This window comes from Barbus barbus (assembly GCF_936440315.1).
Source record: "Barbus barbus genome assembly, chromosome: 26".
NCBI classification, from domain to species: domain Eukaryota; kingdom Metazoa; phylum Chordata; class Actinopteri; order Cypriniformes; family Cyprinidae; genus Barbus; species Barbus barbus.
Genome location: NC_136754.1, coordinates 13,087,642 through 13,104,041, shown reverse-complemented (window position 1 = coordinate 13,104,041; position 16,400 = coordinate 13,087,642). Strand labels below are relative to the sequence as shown.

The following is a 16,400-nucleotide window of genomic DNA, read 5'->3' as shown; positions in this document are numbered from 1 at the left end:
AGCCTACCTTATTTTCCAAAAGAAAAAGACATTGCATTTTAGATTTCTGTGCTTCCTGTTCTTCAAAATTAATATCTGAGGTATGGCAGTGTGTAATGTTTCCTTCAAGGAGGCTACATTTACGAGTACACTAGAATAATGTTAGAATATGTTTGTCGTCTAAATGAGGTCTGCTGCACATTTCTATGCATATCCATTAGCCAACAATTTTACCATGGTATTATAGTTTCTTCAAAAACAGTTAGCGACATTATAACTGTACTGTTGAGGAAGATTTCATCGTCTTTTAATTTATTATTTTTGACAGTGGTGGAAAATTTTATTTTATTGTAAACTCGTGAACTCCTCATATGCACGTGACGTCACTGGGCAGTCTCGTGTGGGTGTGTTTGGAGCACGCTTTATGCGTCCCGGTCGCGTGCAGTTCAACAACTTTTCTGGCTACTTCTATCTTCGTTTAAATGTACAAGGAAGACACATTAAAATATAGTTGGGTATGGCTTTGCTGGCAAGACCACATGTTTTCTTAGGAATTTTTGCAGTTATTCAGATGAAATTCAATTTACAGGAATTGCCATCCAGTGGTAAGTAATTTTGTTTTTGTTTAGTTTTTGGGGGGCGGGGGCATTTTTTTAATTCAGTGGTCAAAATACGCAATAAGAGTTACCTATAGTTATTTACTTTCATAATTTATGGATTTAAATGAAATCTCACTACCTGCAAACTGAGGTAAAGTAGTCAATAACTCCTAATACTGTAAAATACTCATGTTAATTTTTCACTTAACTTTATTACTTTTTTATTATTATGTGGCTTTTAATACTGCTTCGGTCTTCGATTTTATTGTTAATTTTTGACTGTGTATTTTATTTTGTATGATGGCTTTTATAAAGCACCAAAATGTGCTGTCTTTAAATGTTCTTCAAAAATAAATGGAATTAAGTGATCCATACCTTGTTCATAATTCTATTCATATCGACCACCTATATATTTGTAGCAGTTAAAAATAGTAATTGTAAAAGCATTTAATTATAGAACATATGTGCTCAAGTCATTGACTGTGTGAATTGGATTTTTAATACACTTTTAAGATCCCATAATAAATCATCTAATTGGCACACTGGCAGGCATTATTATTAATTAGAACAGAAAGATTACTGTTTGCATTTGTCATGAAGAAGCAATGTAATTGTAATGAATATTAATAATTTTATTAATCCAAAAAAAGATTTGGGGAAAAAAAAAGCACCTACCCATGCAGAAGATTTTTTGGCCCATGCACGCTCACTGTACCCTGCGGTCTCTGTCAGCATGTTGAAAATAAATGTGATAGACCTGAGGGCATAACACATGCTTACAATGCCAGACAGGAAAAGAACAGCACGTTGTGTTTGAGGTACAGGATTTTAAGCTTTTATTTAATTTATTTTATTTTTCACATTAGCATCAGATTACTTTGGAGATATAGGTACAGTATAGAAGTAAGGTTGGCAGAATTCAAATGAGAAGGGCACAGCAAACAGAAAAGCTGTTACCCCAGTCAAAACACTGCCCTGCCCTGCTCTCACACTGCCCCATCCAGCGCTGTGAGGAATTCTGAGCATGTTTCACTCTCTCCTGTGAAAGAAGTACTTTGGACACACGCTTGTCACTGCAGGATGTGAGGAACTGTGTTTGTTTGCATAAAAGGTCATTTTCATCCATGGTTGCACAGCTGCTAAAAATCATTATCAATGTTACATTCTTCAGTTCTCCAAAGAGCTGAATATGTGTATTGTATTTTATGTGAACTTCTTTGTGATTCAGAGAGCAATTGACATTCATGGTTATGAATGATTCAGTGATTGTTGTGAATAGCAACACAGAAAATGCAGCATATAATATTGTATAATTCATCTTTATTCATCAGGGGTCTCCTGCTTTACCTTTGAAGGGCTCTCCAAGCAAGAGAGTGCTGGTGTAAACCTCAAGCTTTACAATAAAAGATGGAGAAGATGGACTCTCTCATCCAAACCAGTGGAGAAACAAGATCTGAAACATTATGAAAAGCATGGTAGATTGGATTCAGAGCGCTTTCCAGAAGTTGTGACAAATGAGAGGCACGGTAACTTATCCATTAAGGTGAACAGTCAAGAATGTGTTAACTCATATTTATAAAATACCTTCTCATGTGTACATTTGTGAGTAATGTGTATATTTGTTCATTAGAGAGATATGGATCATATCTACTACACTTCCAAATTCTATGGGCCCACAGATAGTCTAGACAAGGGTTTGTGGGTAAATATTGAGCAAATGGACATGGGAAGAGTTCATGGAATTCTCTCCAACAGACAACGGCAAACTTTGGTATGATCATACAATCACCAACAAAGTTTCTTAAAAGTATTTTTGTAATTGTTACTCATTTTTTGTACACATAATTTAGTGTGGTTTTCTTTGTCTTAATAGAGAGTGAATCTATCCTTTGATTTCCCTTTCTACGGACATTCATTAAGGGAAATACATGTAGCCACAGGGGGTGAGTGATATATATTTTAACTTTAAGCATTATTTGAAATAGAAAACTTTTAAAACATTTCTTTACTGTCAGTTTTGATTAATGTATGCATCGTCGTTGATTAAAAATACTGAGCTCACATTTTTTAACAGAATTGTGTATATATGAAATATATTCCATTTTTATTCAGGTTTCATTTACACTGGAGATGTTATTCACAAAATGCTGACTGCTACTCAGTACATCGCTCCTCTCATGGCTAATTTTGACCTCAGCATCTCACAGAATTCCACAATCATGTACTGTGATAATGGTAAAATGAGACGGACTGAAATTTGAACATGCCCTGATTTATCTGCATTGTTGTGTTATGTTTGAATGGCTGTATTATGAATCTTCTTTCTGTTAGGCACAGCTCTTGTTGTGCAGTGGGACCGTGTGTACCTCCACGATGCATCTCATCTCGGCAGTTTTACCTTCCAGGCAGCTTTATACAAGGATGGCAGAATCATCTTTGCATATAAAGAGGTTGTTTCTTTTAGAAATCTTTTTGCTTTTACAGCTGCCATCACTGTTTTGTAGATGAAGCTAGGTTTGATTGAATCTCATCTGTTTTTAGGTTCCCATTGACATTAGCAAAATCAACTCAGTGAATCATCCTGTGAAAGTTGGGCTCTCTGATGCATTTGTGGTTCTTCATAAGATTGAACAGCTTCCCAGTAAGTACTGCAACTCTTCTTGAAAGGGAAAATAATACTTCTTCTCTTTTTTTTTTTTTTTTTTATTAATTCTGCCTTCACCAGTGTTATTTTAGTATTTACAGTATATACTATTATAGAATTTATTAGTATTTTGAATGAGCTTTTTTACATTTTCAGTTATAATTTCAATTTTACTTTTATTAATTTTGTAAGCTCATGTCATTTTTTATTAAAATCATTTGTTTTAATTATCAATAATGACACCAGCCTTCCGTTCTATTGTTTTGTTTTTTTTCATGACAGATGTTAGAAGAAGAACAATATATGAATATCATCGGGTAGAGCTCTTAAAATCCAAGATCCCAAACGCCACTGCTGTTGAGATGGTTCCTCTACCAAGTGAGTCCAAACTGCTGACAGAACTAGATTCATCTCTCATCTTTCCCTAGTGCTAATCACTTATTGTGAGAAAAAGTACCCACGTCTTTCACGTCTCTATGAAAAAGGCTTTCCTATAGCTCAAATAGTAGAGCATGGCGCTAGCAACGCCAAGCTCATGGGTTCGATTCCGAGGGAAAGCAAGATAAAAGTGTAAAACTGTAACTTGAATGCAATGTAAGTCGCTTTGGATAAAAGCGTCTGCTAACTGCATAAATGTAAATGTAAAATGTTGCTCCTCCTGCTATTAGCCTGCCTTCAGTTCTCCAGCTGTGAAACGTGTGTTACGGCTCAGATCGGCTTCAACTGTAGCTGGTGCAGTCGCCTACAGAGGTACACACTTGAATAGTCAAATAGATTAAGTGCAGTGTGCTTCAACTAGGGACTCAACAGCTGCAAATAATGTTTCTCCTGCAGATGTTCCAGTGGTTTTGACCAGTATCGTCAGGACTGGGTTGACAGTGGGTGCTTAATTGAGGTGAATAGATCCAGTATATCCTCCACTTTCATCTTTTTGACTCATTCCTCTTTTCCATTATCTCCCATTTTTACTAACTTAATGTAGTTATATTTTAAGACAAAGAGCCAGAGCTGTGACAGCAAGCAGCCTGTCATTAGAAGCAGCACTCCGGCGGTGCAGACAGGAGTGACGGAAGTGTCTATAACTACAACAACTTCACCCACATCAGCCTCCTCAGTCACCACCAAACTCACCAGCACACCCTTATTCTTAAGAAACCTTCCCACCAGCATCCTCGCTGACGGTATGTATCAGTCTTACTATGTCCTGCAGATCACTGAGAGGATTTTTTTTCTTTCTTTTTTTCATTATATATCTCGCTTCCAAATGAGACCAATTACAAGAGCCCTACAAACCAAGCTAAAATTGACACCTGCCCAGCATTGTTCCTTAGGCCATAACCTTATACAACATGACACTTAATCCATAATGAAAATCTGACCTTTTCCACTGCAGAATAAACTTCCAGGTTTGTATACTGTATGTTTAACATTGAAAACATTTGGTTTCTGTGCTGCATGCTACTTTGACATGAAAATTGTCAAATTCTGTTATCATTTACTACTCTACCCTCATGTCGTTCCAAATTTGACTTTCTTTCATCTTTGAAACATCTAATAAGATACTTTGAAGAATGTTGGTAACCAGTCTGTTTTGGTGCCCAATGACTTCCAATTTATTTGGAAAGTCACAAATGTTTGGAATGACATGAGGGAAAGTAAAAGTTAAGTCTTTGCCCTAGCAACCACACAAATACCGTAGCAACTAGGGGTGTAACAAGAAACAAACATGACTGTTCGGTACGTACCTTGGTTTTGACGTCACGGTTTGGTATGTTTTCGGTACAGCAGGGGGAAAAATTAAACATAAAATTGCTTTTTTTTTATAATTAAACAGTGTTTTACGGAACAAATTGTTCTTTCTTTAAATGAATTAAATTATATAAAATTTTCAAGGGGATAAAAATATACCTCAGCTTATGCTCTAAATGGTAAGCCCTTTTACATTAGGCTACTATAAGGTTACAATTACCAACAGAGCCCAAACTTAAATTTAATTACTATTTATTTTAAAACATAATTATCAATACTTAACATGTACGCAATCATGTAAATTGCTCTCAATTAATTTGTTTTAAAATAATTTTTTTTAATTGTTGAAATCTATTTACACAGTGGCTGTCATAACACAGTGTTTCATAATAGATAGATTTATTTAAACATACATTAAATAATTTATACATCACTAACAGGTAAAGTAAAATATGAGTATATAGTCTAATATTTCGTGAAATGCTCTTCTCTAGACTTCATTTCTCTTGCAAATTAATGACCTGTGGACACTGATGACTTGTCTGAGGTAAATGAAATGCTACGTGACATTTAGTTTTGACGTCTTTCCGTGGTTGAAACACTGATTGAGCGATTACATGAGGCATGAGATGTTCATTCACGTTTATTTCACATTAAAACTAGTAGTAAATAGGAAGGGATGATCAGGCTCACTCGCGTGTGAACAGAGGCGTTTATTTAGCGATCTGTCATGCCACATCAAAGAGCATCAAAAAGGTATTTATTGTTTGAATTTCCAGAAAGAAATTGACAATTTGAAAGATGAGACTTTAAGCAGCAATATATAAAACTGGAAGTGTCTAATGAAGTTTCACTTGTGCAGTTTGGTTAAAACAATGCATTATTTCTTTGGCACACATGCATACCAAACCCGAAAGACCCTTACCAAAAATGTTCGGTACAAATACGTGTACTGTTACACTCCTAATAGCATCCATGTAGAAAAGCCCAGAAACCCCTGATACTGTGGCATTTGGGCAAAAGCCATTCACATTTCTTACAGAAAATGTAAAAATCTGGTTATAATTGTTGTTCTTTACAAACAAGTGTAAATATCCTCTTCTGTTCTCTTTCAGACTCTCAGAATCAGATGGACATTATAGAGAAGCAAACAGAGGAGCAGATGCAGACTGGTCTGCTCATTGGCATCCTCATCACTATGGTCCTCATGGTGGTTGTGGTGTTGGCCACTATATACATGTACTATCATCCCACCTCTAGCACCAGTCTCTTCTTCATAGAGGTGAACTTCATAACTAAAGCATATACAGCTAATGGAAGTAAAACCATATTTTTTTAGCACATTAATATACATTACCATTCAAAAGTTTGTTCTGACAATGTTGTAATTTTATTTTTGATATATAGAGACGACCAACACACTGGCCTGCCATGAAATTTCGACGGGGTTCAGGACACCCATCATATGCAGAGGTAGAGGCCATGGGACAGGATAAAGAAGGATTCATCGTGATGGACACTAGAGATAGTTTTCTTGTGTCAGACAGGAGAGAGAGCTTGTTTCTGACGGATCAGAGAGAAGGATTTATTGTGGCTGACCAAAGAGAACGTTTCCTTATCATGGAACGCCGCTAAGGTTTATGAATTAGCTCCTCTGTTTTTTAGAGGAAGTTGCACTGGATTCTGGGATGAATGTGGCATTTGTTTGACCTTATAACAGCGAGTACTTCAAATGTGAGTGATCTATTGCACCTTCACACCAAAGTGCAATGTAAACAATGTGGACACAAATGTTTTTTCCAACACAGTGAAGCCAGTGGAATTGCAGCTCTCAGGGAAAACCTTCACCTCTGAGCTTTTATTTAATTTCTCTCCAGAGGCCCACTTTAAACCAGGGTCTGATAATGTTCCTGAGAGTCCCCTTGTTGGTGTCTCTCTTCTAACCAGATGGGTCATTAAAGCCTGTGTATTGCAAACACCTCACAGAACTTCCTGTGTAAAACAGGGAAGCCTGAATTATATATTTTTGCAATATAAGCAATACCTTTATACTCTGATCGCAAAAAATCCAAATTCATGTGGATAATGTTAAGGTACAGTTATAACAGAATTTTTAAAACTTTCCATAGTTATTTTCTTTGAAATATTCTTGATTCAAATAGAGAAACACTGAGATACAATTGAAGAGTTGATCTAACACACACACACACACACAATACATATAGCACTATTTAAACATCCAAGGTAATCTCATGAATTGCAATAGTAACCGTACATGCCTCAGTGTCCTCATAATATCTGTGCTTTGTATTTGTAATATGTAGTTTGATTTGTATATTCAAAATACTTTCAAGCAGAAATATAGATCTCAACAACTGAAATGTTATAGTGATGATTTCAGTAAATGAAAACCATAAAGTCAAAGTCAAAGTCGTGACGTATTGTCAAGTATGGTGACCCATACTCGAAATTGGTGCTCTGCGTTTAACCCATCCAAGTGTACACACACAGCAGTGAGTAGTGAACAAATGCACACACACACACACACCGTGAACACACACCCGGAGCAGTGGGCAGCCATGCTGCAGCGCCCGGGGAGCAGTTGGGGGTTCGGTGCCTTGCTCAAGGGCACCTCAGTCGTGGTATTGAGGGTGGAGAGAGCGCTGGACATTCACTCCCCCCACCTACAATTCCTGCCGGCCGGGGACTCGAACTCGCAACCTTTCGATTACGAGTCCGACTCTCTAACCATTAGGCCACGACTTCCCCTTAAAATGTTCAGGTTATGTAATGAGAACAATTCAACAACAACAGTAACAACTAAAATCTGTGTACAAAAATGTACTATAATTGAAATATAATCAAACAAAAAAATCCATTAATTTACACATATCATTTACACTTTACAATAGCTTGTAAACTTCTCTATTATCAAATCTAACATCATAAATGTATATTATCAGCATGAATAAAGTTCTGCATGATTCATATAGCTGACACATAGCTAGTATAATCTCTACTCTAAATCTGACAGATAAATCAATCAGAAAGATTAATACAAGAATTCAAATGAATCTATATATCTTTAATCTATATAAGGGATAGTTCACCATCTCTTTCATCTATGGAATATAAAATAAAAAATTGTAAAAATACCTTAACTCTTTTTTTCTTTATTGTCATATAACAGATGTCAACGGTAAGCAAAACCGTTTAGTTTTCAACATTGGGTGAGTAAATAATGCCCGAATACTCATGTTTGGTGAACTATCCCATTACTTCCTTTTACAAGATTGTATTTTAATTGTAATTTGTAATTTTTTTACTTTTTTTTTTTTTTACATTTTAGTTTATTATTTATTAGGAGGGGAGAGAGGTAATAAAGCAATCAAGAGTTATTAGTTTGTGTAAAATGGCATCACTGCTTGGCGATACATCAGTTTATTAGGATCTGTCAGCCAGAGCTTGAGTCCATAAAATCTCATCTATGAGCCACGAGCTTCAAGGCACATGTGATCAGTGGCTTTTCTAAGATTGTAGTTATTTAACTTTGTGATGATGTTTGCTGATATATTCCACTATCCTCTTTATGCTTCTTTATCTGAAATGTACAGATAAAATGGGAGATTCAAATCATTTTCAGCAATAGATATATGTTTTGAACTATTTTAGACCTTTGATTAATGCAACGGAAATAAATGAAGCCCATATAAAGATGATTACAATTTCTGCAGCATTTTAAAATAAAACAATTACACTTTTAACCTATAATTACACAGATAACAGTTTAAAAATATATATATGCCAGTTGCCAGTATTGATTATGAGTAGCTCTTACCTTGTTTTGGAGGTGCTGGCAGTCGCCTCCTCAGTTTCCGAGATGAGCCAATGGTTTGTGTCTGAAACATATTCCTACAGTTATAGTCATAAGTCACATGAGCATGTAGGAATATGTGTATGAATATTACTTCAAATATGAAGACAACACCTTGGTTTTTGGAGTCGTGACCTTGGTAAATAGGGTCTGTGGAGTTACATTAAGACCTGCATTTTTCAGAGCAGCAATTCTTGAGGAAATGTCTAAAACCTAGAAAAAAAAAGCACAGATCAAAGCAAAAAAGATATGAAATGACTGTTTTGATTGTAAACAGTAAGGCTTTGCAGACAGACTGCTATTTGAAATGTTATTTGCAGTTTTGGGATACCACGGTTAGTATGTTTGCATAATTCTATACAGTATGTGTAGTATACAGTATATACAGGTCTATATAGTATGTACTGTATATAGGAAATCTACATTATTTGAGTGTTATTTTAATATAATTTTTTAGTGCTGTCAAACGATTTATCGTAATTAATCGCATCCAAAATAAAGCTTTTTGTTCAGAAAATGTGTGTATACTGTGTATATTTATGTATATATAAATACACACACTCATACAACATATATTTTTAAAATATTTCCATGCATTTCCATGTATATATTTATATTCATATAACTGATATTATATATAAATATTTTAAATATATAAACATAACATATTTCTTAAATATATACATGCATGTGTGTGTATTTATATATACACAATAAATATACACAGTATACACACATATATTATGTAAACAAAAACTTTTATTTTGGATGTGATTAAACGACTATACTACGGGGCCGAGGTGTAACGGCCACGACACAAATTTTTCTAATAATTCAATGGCCCGAAGTCAATTATTCCTTACTAATCGTTTGACAGCACTATTACTTTATCAATATTTTTAAATTCGTTTTATCCTTATATTTTGAGTTTTCATTTTAATTTTAGTTCAAATTTAGCAATTTTGTTATGTGTTTGTCATTTATTTAGTTGTTTTTCCTATTTCTATTAAGCTTTGTTTTTATTTCAGTTTCAGTTGGTAATTATGGTACTCGTTTTTTATTTCAGTTCTGCTGTCCGTTTGTGTTTTTCATCTTATATTTCATTTAATTTTAGTTTGTTTTAGTAATTTTAAGTGCTTTTTTCATTTTTATTTAAAATTTTATTTTTAATTTATCTATTTTCTTTCTTTCTTTTCTTACTTTTTTTCTGTTAATTTCCAAAGCAACATTTCTAATTTCCATTTAAGGTTTTCATCTAATATTTATATTTTATTTTAGCTTTATTTCAAATAACGAAAACAATTTAAATAGTTTAAGTAAACAAAAACATTTGTTATATTGCTCACTAATTGAAGTGTAATTGCATCTTTAGAGCTATGAGATGCTGCTGCTGAGATTCAGAAAAAGAGAGAGAGCACAGCGTCCAGGCCAAACGCACCTGGAGCTCAGACTGCTGCACCTGGGCTGCTGCAGAGGCCACCTGGTCCTCCAGATGAGTGAGCTCTCTTTCAGTGGTGGATCCACTGATGCAGCGCGCACAGTCCTCCAGATCCCCCAGTTCAGCCTCAAGCCCATACACTGTACCTGCTGCCACATACACCTGCACACAGTGAAATGAATCCGAATCAATTGAGAAGCATCTCATAAATGCCGAGTGGCGTGAGATATGTTCATCGCAGAAAGAATTCGTACATTCTCCTCCAGTCTGCCGAGCTGCTCATCCAGTCTTCTGGCCTCGTCAGGGGGAATGATCGACACGTCACTGTGGTCTGACTGGCATCGTCCATCTCCCATAGATCCGTGAATCAGATCCTCTGTAGCGTTCAGTACTTTTAGCACCTCTGTGGTGATGCTGCGCAGTGATGCCGCTGAGTACTTCTATTCATGGGAAATACACAGAGGAATGTACTGTAACTTTACACATTAGCATTCACATTCATATATTGGAATGTGGAAATGAATGGGGTATGGGGCAGATGTAGTGTGACCACACCTAAATTAGCAAAATTATTAATACTGATTTAATGAATACAGTTAACACTTAAGTATTTTTTGGATGGACCAACAGCATGCTATATTCATTATGTAGGCTGAAAAACTGAATCAGTTACTTATAGAAGCCCATTACCAACCACATAAGAAAAATAATGCTTTGTGAAATCTTAATTAGTTCATAAAAAGTCACAAATAAAAGATTCAAAAGTAAATTGAGATTTTATTTTTGACAGATTGTCATGATTTTAACTTTTATCTCAATTATGACTTGTCATAATTTCTATTTTTTAATCTAATAATTATGACAAAAAGCATGAAATGTAGAAATTATGACATACTAAGTCATTTTTATCTCATTATTATGACTTAACTTCCAAATTTTTACTTTTTTTTTTTTTTTTTTTGGTTATGTAGCAGAAATTGGCTTCCAAGTTTAATTACACTGTCTACATATTGTAGGTTATAATAAGAGGATTTGCAAGTGAGCTGCCGTTTGGAGTGGCATTGAGTGGACACCTCTAACTGGCCATTGCTTCGGCTCAATGTGTTCCACCAACATATCTATGATTGGACACAACGCTCAATGCTGTGGAAAAACCTTTGACCCAACTTGAATACATCTAAATAGAATATTATAATCCACTTTTTTATGTGGCAGCCCTAATCATAATCACGATTATTTATTGATGAATTGTGTCCTAATTGAATGTAAAATATTTAAAATATAATACAGTAAATAACGAGCCTAGAGTCAGGCAGCAGATGAAAACGCACAGAAAAGAGAACATGTACAGCAGCCAAATTAATTAGTGCAGAAATAAGAGCATACTGTCCTTATCAGCATACAATCATCACCTGCTGTAGTATACTGGAGAGTAAATGTAAGTTTTTCTCTATGTCCAGCATGTGTGCATCCTAATAAAGATCAAATAGAGGCAGAAGACAAAGAAAGAAATAAAGAAGAGCTTCAGAGAAATAGGTTAAGCAGATTAAATAAAAGCATGTTAGTTGCAAGCAGCTAAGGTTACTTCAGCCAGTGTTGTTTAGTATAGTATATTGTAGTTAGTTTTTACCTTGCAGATCTCCTCCGGTGACAGATACTCCTCCTGACCAGATGGGGTGCTGTGTTCAATTGTGGAGTCCCTCTGTTTCTCCCTGTTTTCAGTCAAGTGACCTTGACTTTTGCCGTCCTTCTCTTGAACTCCCTCTTCTGATGATTTGCTGCATTGTTTGTCTTCTGTCTCGTCTGCATATTCCGTGTTGCTCTTTAGTGCCACAAATTCATTGATCTTGCCCTCTTCCTTCATTTCTTTTTCCTGCACCTCCTTCGATTTTCCACCAACAAAGCATACCTCAGATATTGTGTTGTCATCCGTTTCCTGTTCAGTTACATTCACCTCCTCTTCCATCATCTCATGTTTCTCTCCCTCACTTCTCTCTCTGTCTAAAAATACCCCCTCACTAGTGTACGCTTCTATGTGTTCTTCCATATCATCCAAAGCCTTCACTACAGTATTGATGATCCTATCAAATTCCATCTTTCCATCTTCACTAATCAATCTACTCAAAGCCAGTTCACAGGATAACACCTCCTGCTCCTCAATATGATCAACTGTCTCTGTATTCTCAGCTCTGCTCTGCTTACCTTCAACTGCATTTCCACAATCTTTTATTTCTGCATTTTTCTCTTCAGTATGAACTTCTCCCTTGTTCTTTGTCTCTGCAGTTCTCCCTCTAACTATCTCAATTTGTGCATCGGTCTCATTAAGTGTCTGTTTTTGGCTCACAGAGCTCAGTTCTTCTGACATTTGGGTCTCACCCGTGTCATTTTGCTCACTAACGCCCTGCTTTCCCACAGTGTCCTTTTGCCTTTTCTCTGGTCTCTCTTCTTCTGCTTTTTCAACCATCTCTGCATAGTTTTGGGTTTTCTCTTCATATTGTATCAGCACCTCAGTTCTTCTTGACTGATTTATACCCTTGGTTTCAGTTTGATTCTCACACCTGTCCAGTTCATCTTCCGTGGAAGAAAGTAGTGTCTCACTGACCTGACTGGTCAACTCTCTCAGTTTGGAAGTCAGATCATCTTCTTTCAACATCTCAGTTGATCTCACTTGATTTGTGGATCCAATTTCATCTGATCTTTCTTTTGAATCAGCCTCAATCGCCAATGCAGCATCTCCCACTTTTTCTTTTGTTTCACCTTCTTCATTCCCCATTTGATACTCCAACCTGTCCAGTTCATCCTCAGTGGAAGAAAGTTGTGTTTCTCTAACTCGACTGGTCAGTTCTTTCAGTTTGGTAGTCAACTCCTGATCTAAAAATCCAACTACACCAAGGGCCCCATGACTGGAATTGCTGGAAACATTGAGACCAAGTCCAAATGGATCAGGGGTCACGGCTCCAGAGCTCAAGATGTCAGGAGTAGCAGTATCTGAAGTGTCTGCTTCCAGACTATGATCACATGATCTTTTTCCCTGCAAGTCTGAGTCTTGTTTCACATAGCGTCTCTTCGCCAGAGCATCTGAGAGGTGGCTACTGGAATCCTGCCAATAAAGAATCAGAGTCATGAAATGTCAAAAAATAAATAACTAAATTATATATCCACACATTATCATTCAAACGTTTTGGCTCAGAAAGTTTTAAATAACTGAATACTTTTCTTCAGCAAGGATGAATTAAATTGATGAAAAGAAACTTTTGAAGATTTCTGCACTGTTGGAAAAAAAATTGACATTTCAAAGAAATGCTGTTCTTTTAAACTTTCTATTCATCGAAGAATCCCAAATATTTCAAGGTTTCTGCAAAAATGTTAAGCAGTAAAACTGTTTTCAACTGTTTTTTTTTATTATTATTAGAATTATTTCTGAAAGATCATTTAACACTTAAGACTGTGGCTGGTCAAATTCAGATTTGACATCACAGGTATAAATTGCATTTTCAAATAACTTATTTTAAATTGTATTAACATTTCACAATATTACTGTTTTTACTATATTTTTGTTGTGTTTAAAAACCCCTGTTCTAAATAAAAGCTAAGACACGTTGTATAACAAACAGTCATTCTTACCGGGACATCCAAAGACAATACCGACTGTCCTTTCAACTCTGCCTCCTCTCTCTTATTTTTCCTCCTTCGCCGTGATCTCTTGACCCTGCTTTCTTCTAGGCCATCCTCGCTGCTTTCAGCCCCTCCTGGATTGAAATTTGTATCCATGATATTTGGGCGGCGGGCAGATGAGGGTCGTCTGTGTTCTAGCGGGACTTTTCTTTTCAAGAAGGGCAGCAGATTTTTCTGGGACTGGTGTATCGGCTCATCTTGTCCTGCGGAGTCCTCGGTGTCTGCAGTCAAGGTGTATGCAGTGAGATGTTGTGCTTGTGCATTCAAAGGCAAGGTTGCTTGACGGCTGTAGGACTCTGGGTAACTCAACTGCTTATTGGCAGACATTTTACGCCGAAGCTCTTCCAGTGCAGCGCCCCAGACCCCATTAGCTTCAGGCTCTGTTTCTGAGCCCATCTCATCGTAAGCAGACACCACGCCAGACTCCCTTTCCAAGACGCTGTAAACTAGACTTTTGCGCTTAGTTAAAAGGCCTGGTCGAGAGAGCAGGTTGCTCTGATAAGCAATCCAGTTACCATCAGGACTCTGTAACACTGAAGACATACACACAGCATTTAGACATATATATATAAATTAAGGCGGTCAACAGTTTAAAAGTTCAAAATTATTTCAAATCTCTGTCATAAACAAGAAGAGTCGATTAACTATAGTTAAGAATCATATGGATTTAAGTCAAGGATCTAACTGGAATTGTCCAGTCGGTCGACACTCCTCCAGCTAGGCATGGCCTGGACAGGCATTGGTTCTTCTGTCTTCATTTCCAGAGTATGATTTATAGAGGATGAAAGTCTTGACCCAGTGTTAGAATGCTGGTCTGTTTTTTCATCAGGCAAGAGACAGAAAGCTGAGCGAGACCTCTGAGGGGAGAGGAAACGTTTCATTCAAAACATCAAAGCAAAAGAACAATCCATTGTCAAATTTCAGGTAATTCAGTCTTTAAAAGAATTAAAAAGTCACTGTACCCAAAGAGAAGCATCAAAGGCACTCTGGGGTTGATCAGGAGAGATTCCATCACTGTTCTGGTCCAGATTACATCCAGACTTAATCTCAGACAGACCCCTTTTCCGGTGGACAATCTGACATTTAAATATTCCAATATAATAAGTTTATGCAAACAGTGTCAGAATGGATAAATAATATGATCATTTAAAATTAACATAATTTAAAATTCTATATAGCATATAATAATTTTAAATGTAATATTACATCAACCCATATATTCCTATTCAACATGTTAAATAATACAATTCTGCATTGTCTTTTTATGTCAAATCAAGAGTGTGAATACAAACGGATAGGCAGATCTTGATGCTTTCAGATTAATCTCAAATTATACATTTTAAAAGCATTAAAATAAAAATATGTATTACATAATTATGTCTTTGTGTTATAAACAGTAATGTGTAACATACGCGTCAAATAATGGCTAAAATATGCTTACCAAGACTGCATTTATTTGATGAACAATACAGTAAAATAGTAAAATTTTGAAATACAATAGTTTAAAATAACTGATTTCTGTTTTAATATATTTTAAAATGTAATTTATTGCTATGGCAAAGTTTAATTTTCAGCAACCATTACTCCAGTCTTCAGTGTCACATGATCCTTCAGAAATCATTTGTATATGTTGATTTGGTGCTTGAGAAACATTTCTTATTATACAAGATTTGTGCTGTTTAATATTTTTGTGGAAACCTTGACATTTTTTTAAGATTTTTATACGAAGGTTCAAAAGAAAAGCAATTATTTGAAACAGACATCTTTTGTAATATTACAAATGTCTTTGCAGTCACTTGTGATCAATTTCATGCACCCTTGCTGAATTCATGGGTCCTTGCTGAATACACTGAATTCTACACAATGTAAAACTCTGCATTCATGAAAGGTCATTGCTGTCATGTGTTACTCACTTTCTGTACTATAGTTGTGGCCAATTCCTCAATCAGCTCTCCTCTGTTCTCTCGCAAATAATGAGCTTCTTTCTGCTTCTCCTACAAATCAAATGTCAAATAGCTGCCATGTCACACACAGTTATTGAAAGTTATTGAATAGCAAGAATGAATGAATGAGCAATCTTATACCTATTAATGGTAAAGTCTTACTTGACTGTCAGCCTGGCTCTCAGCCTTAGCAATGGCCTCATCTATGGCCTCTTCTGCCACCCGCAATGCCACATTCATAGTATCAGCCATGCTGTGCTCTGGAGAGAGACATAATTAAAGTATTTTCAAATGTCCACTGTATGAAACTAATGGAATCAAAACTACTGATATACAGTAACAAACCATACATGCAGTCATGGCCAAAAATATCTGCACCCTTGGTAAATATGATCAAAGGCTGTGAAAATTAATCTGCATTGTTAATCCTTTTGATCTTTTATTTTAACTTTTATTCACAAAAATCTAACCTTTCATTGGATAATAAGAATAAGAATGG

The 16,400-nt window shown here is 35.9% G+C and overlaps 2 protein-coding genes across 4 annotated transcripts in view; one reads left to right on the top strand and one right to left on the bottom strand.

Moving 5' to 3' along the window:
- Window positions 1-367: 367 nt before the first annotated feature.
- Window positions 368-7,392, top strand: LOC306846562 (plexin domain-containing protein 2-like). Its single transcript, XM_079380023.1, has 13 exons — window positions 368-584; window positions 1,910-2,121; window positions 2,209-2,349; window positions 2,452-2,521; window positions 2,691-2,813; window positions 2,910-3,028; window positions 3,120-3,219; window positions 3,505-3,600; window positions 3,891-3,972; window positions 4,057-4,117; window positions 4,217-4,403; window positions 6,087-6,253; window positions 6,379-7,392. Exons 1-13 carry the CDS (start codon window positions 497-499, stop codon window positions 6,604-6,606), a joined length of 1,674 nt encoding a protein of 557 aa, XP_079236149.1. The 5' UTR covers window positions 368-496; the 3' UTR covers window positions 6,607-7,392.
- Window positions 6,889-16,400, bottom strand: part of LOC306846561 (rab effector MyRIP-like) — a 30,650-nt gene continuing 21,138 nt past the window's right edge. Inside the window, exons 6-17 of one of the 3 annotated variants that reach the window (XM_079380022.1) lie at window positions 16,064-16,161; window positions 15,872-15,952; window positions 14,921-15,034; window positions 14,644-14,815; window positions 13,908-14,491; window positions 13,070-13,383; window positions 11,914-12,841; window positions 10,538-10,723; window positions 10,284-10,445; window positions 8,960-9,058; window positions 8,810-8,870; window positions 6,889-8,572 (exon numbers count right to left, since the gene is read on the bottom strand). In XM_079380022.1, coding sequence (XP_079236148.1) covers window positions 8,559-8,572; window positions 8,810-8,870; window positions 8,960-9,058; window positions 10,284-10,445; window positions 10,538-10,723; window positions 11,914-12,841; window positions 13,070-13,383; window positions 13,908-14,491; window positions 14,644-14,815; window positions 14,921-15,034; window positions 15,872-15,952; window positions 16,064-16,161 — 2,813 coding nt within the window. In that variant the 3' untranslated portion in view covers window positions 6,889-8,558. Of the gene's footprint in view, window positions 8,573-8,809; window positions 8,871-8,959; window positions 9,059-10,283; window positions 10,446-10,537; window positions 10,724-11,913; window positions 13,384-13,907; window positions 14,492-14,643; window positions 14,816-14,920; window positions 15,035-15,871; window positions 15,953-16,063; window positions 16,162-16,400 lie in introns of all 3 variants that reach the window. The other 2 variants (XM_079380020.1, XM_079380021.1) reach the window with 2 other exon arrangements.

Coding starts and splice junctions, on each gene's coding strand:
- LOC306846562 (XM_079380023.1), top strand. CDS start 497: ATGGCTTTGCTGGCAAGACCACATGTTTTCTTAGGAATTTTTGCAGTT. Junction 2,122..2,208: donor ACGGTAACTTATCCATTAAG/GTGAACAGTCAA, acceptor TTTGTTCATTAG/AGAGATATGGATCATATCTA. Junction 2,350..2,451: donor ACAGACAACGGCAAACTTTG/GTATGATCATAC, acceptor TTGTCTTAATAG/AGAGTGAATCTATCCTTTGA.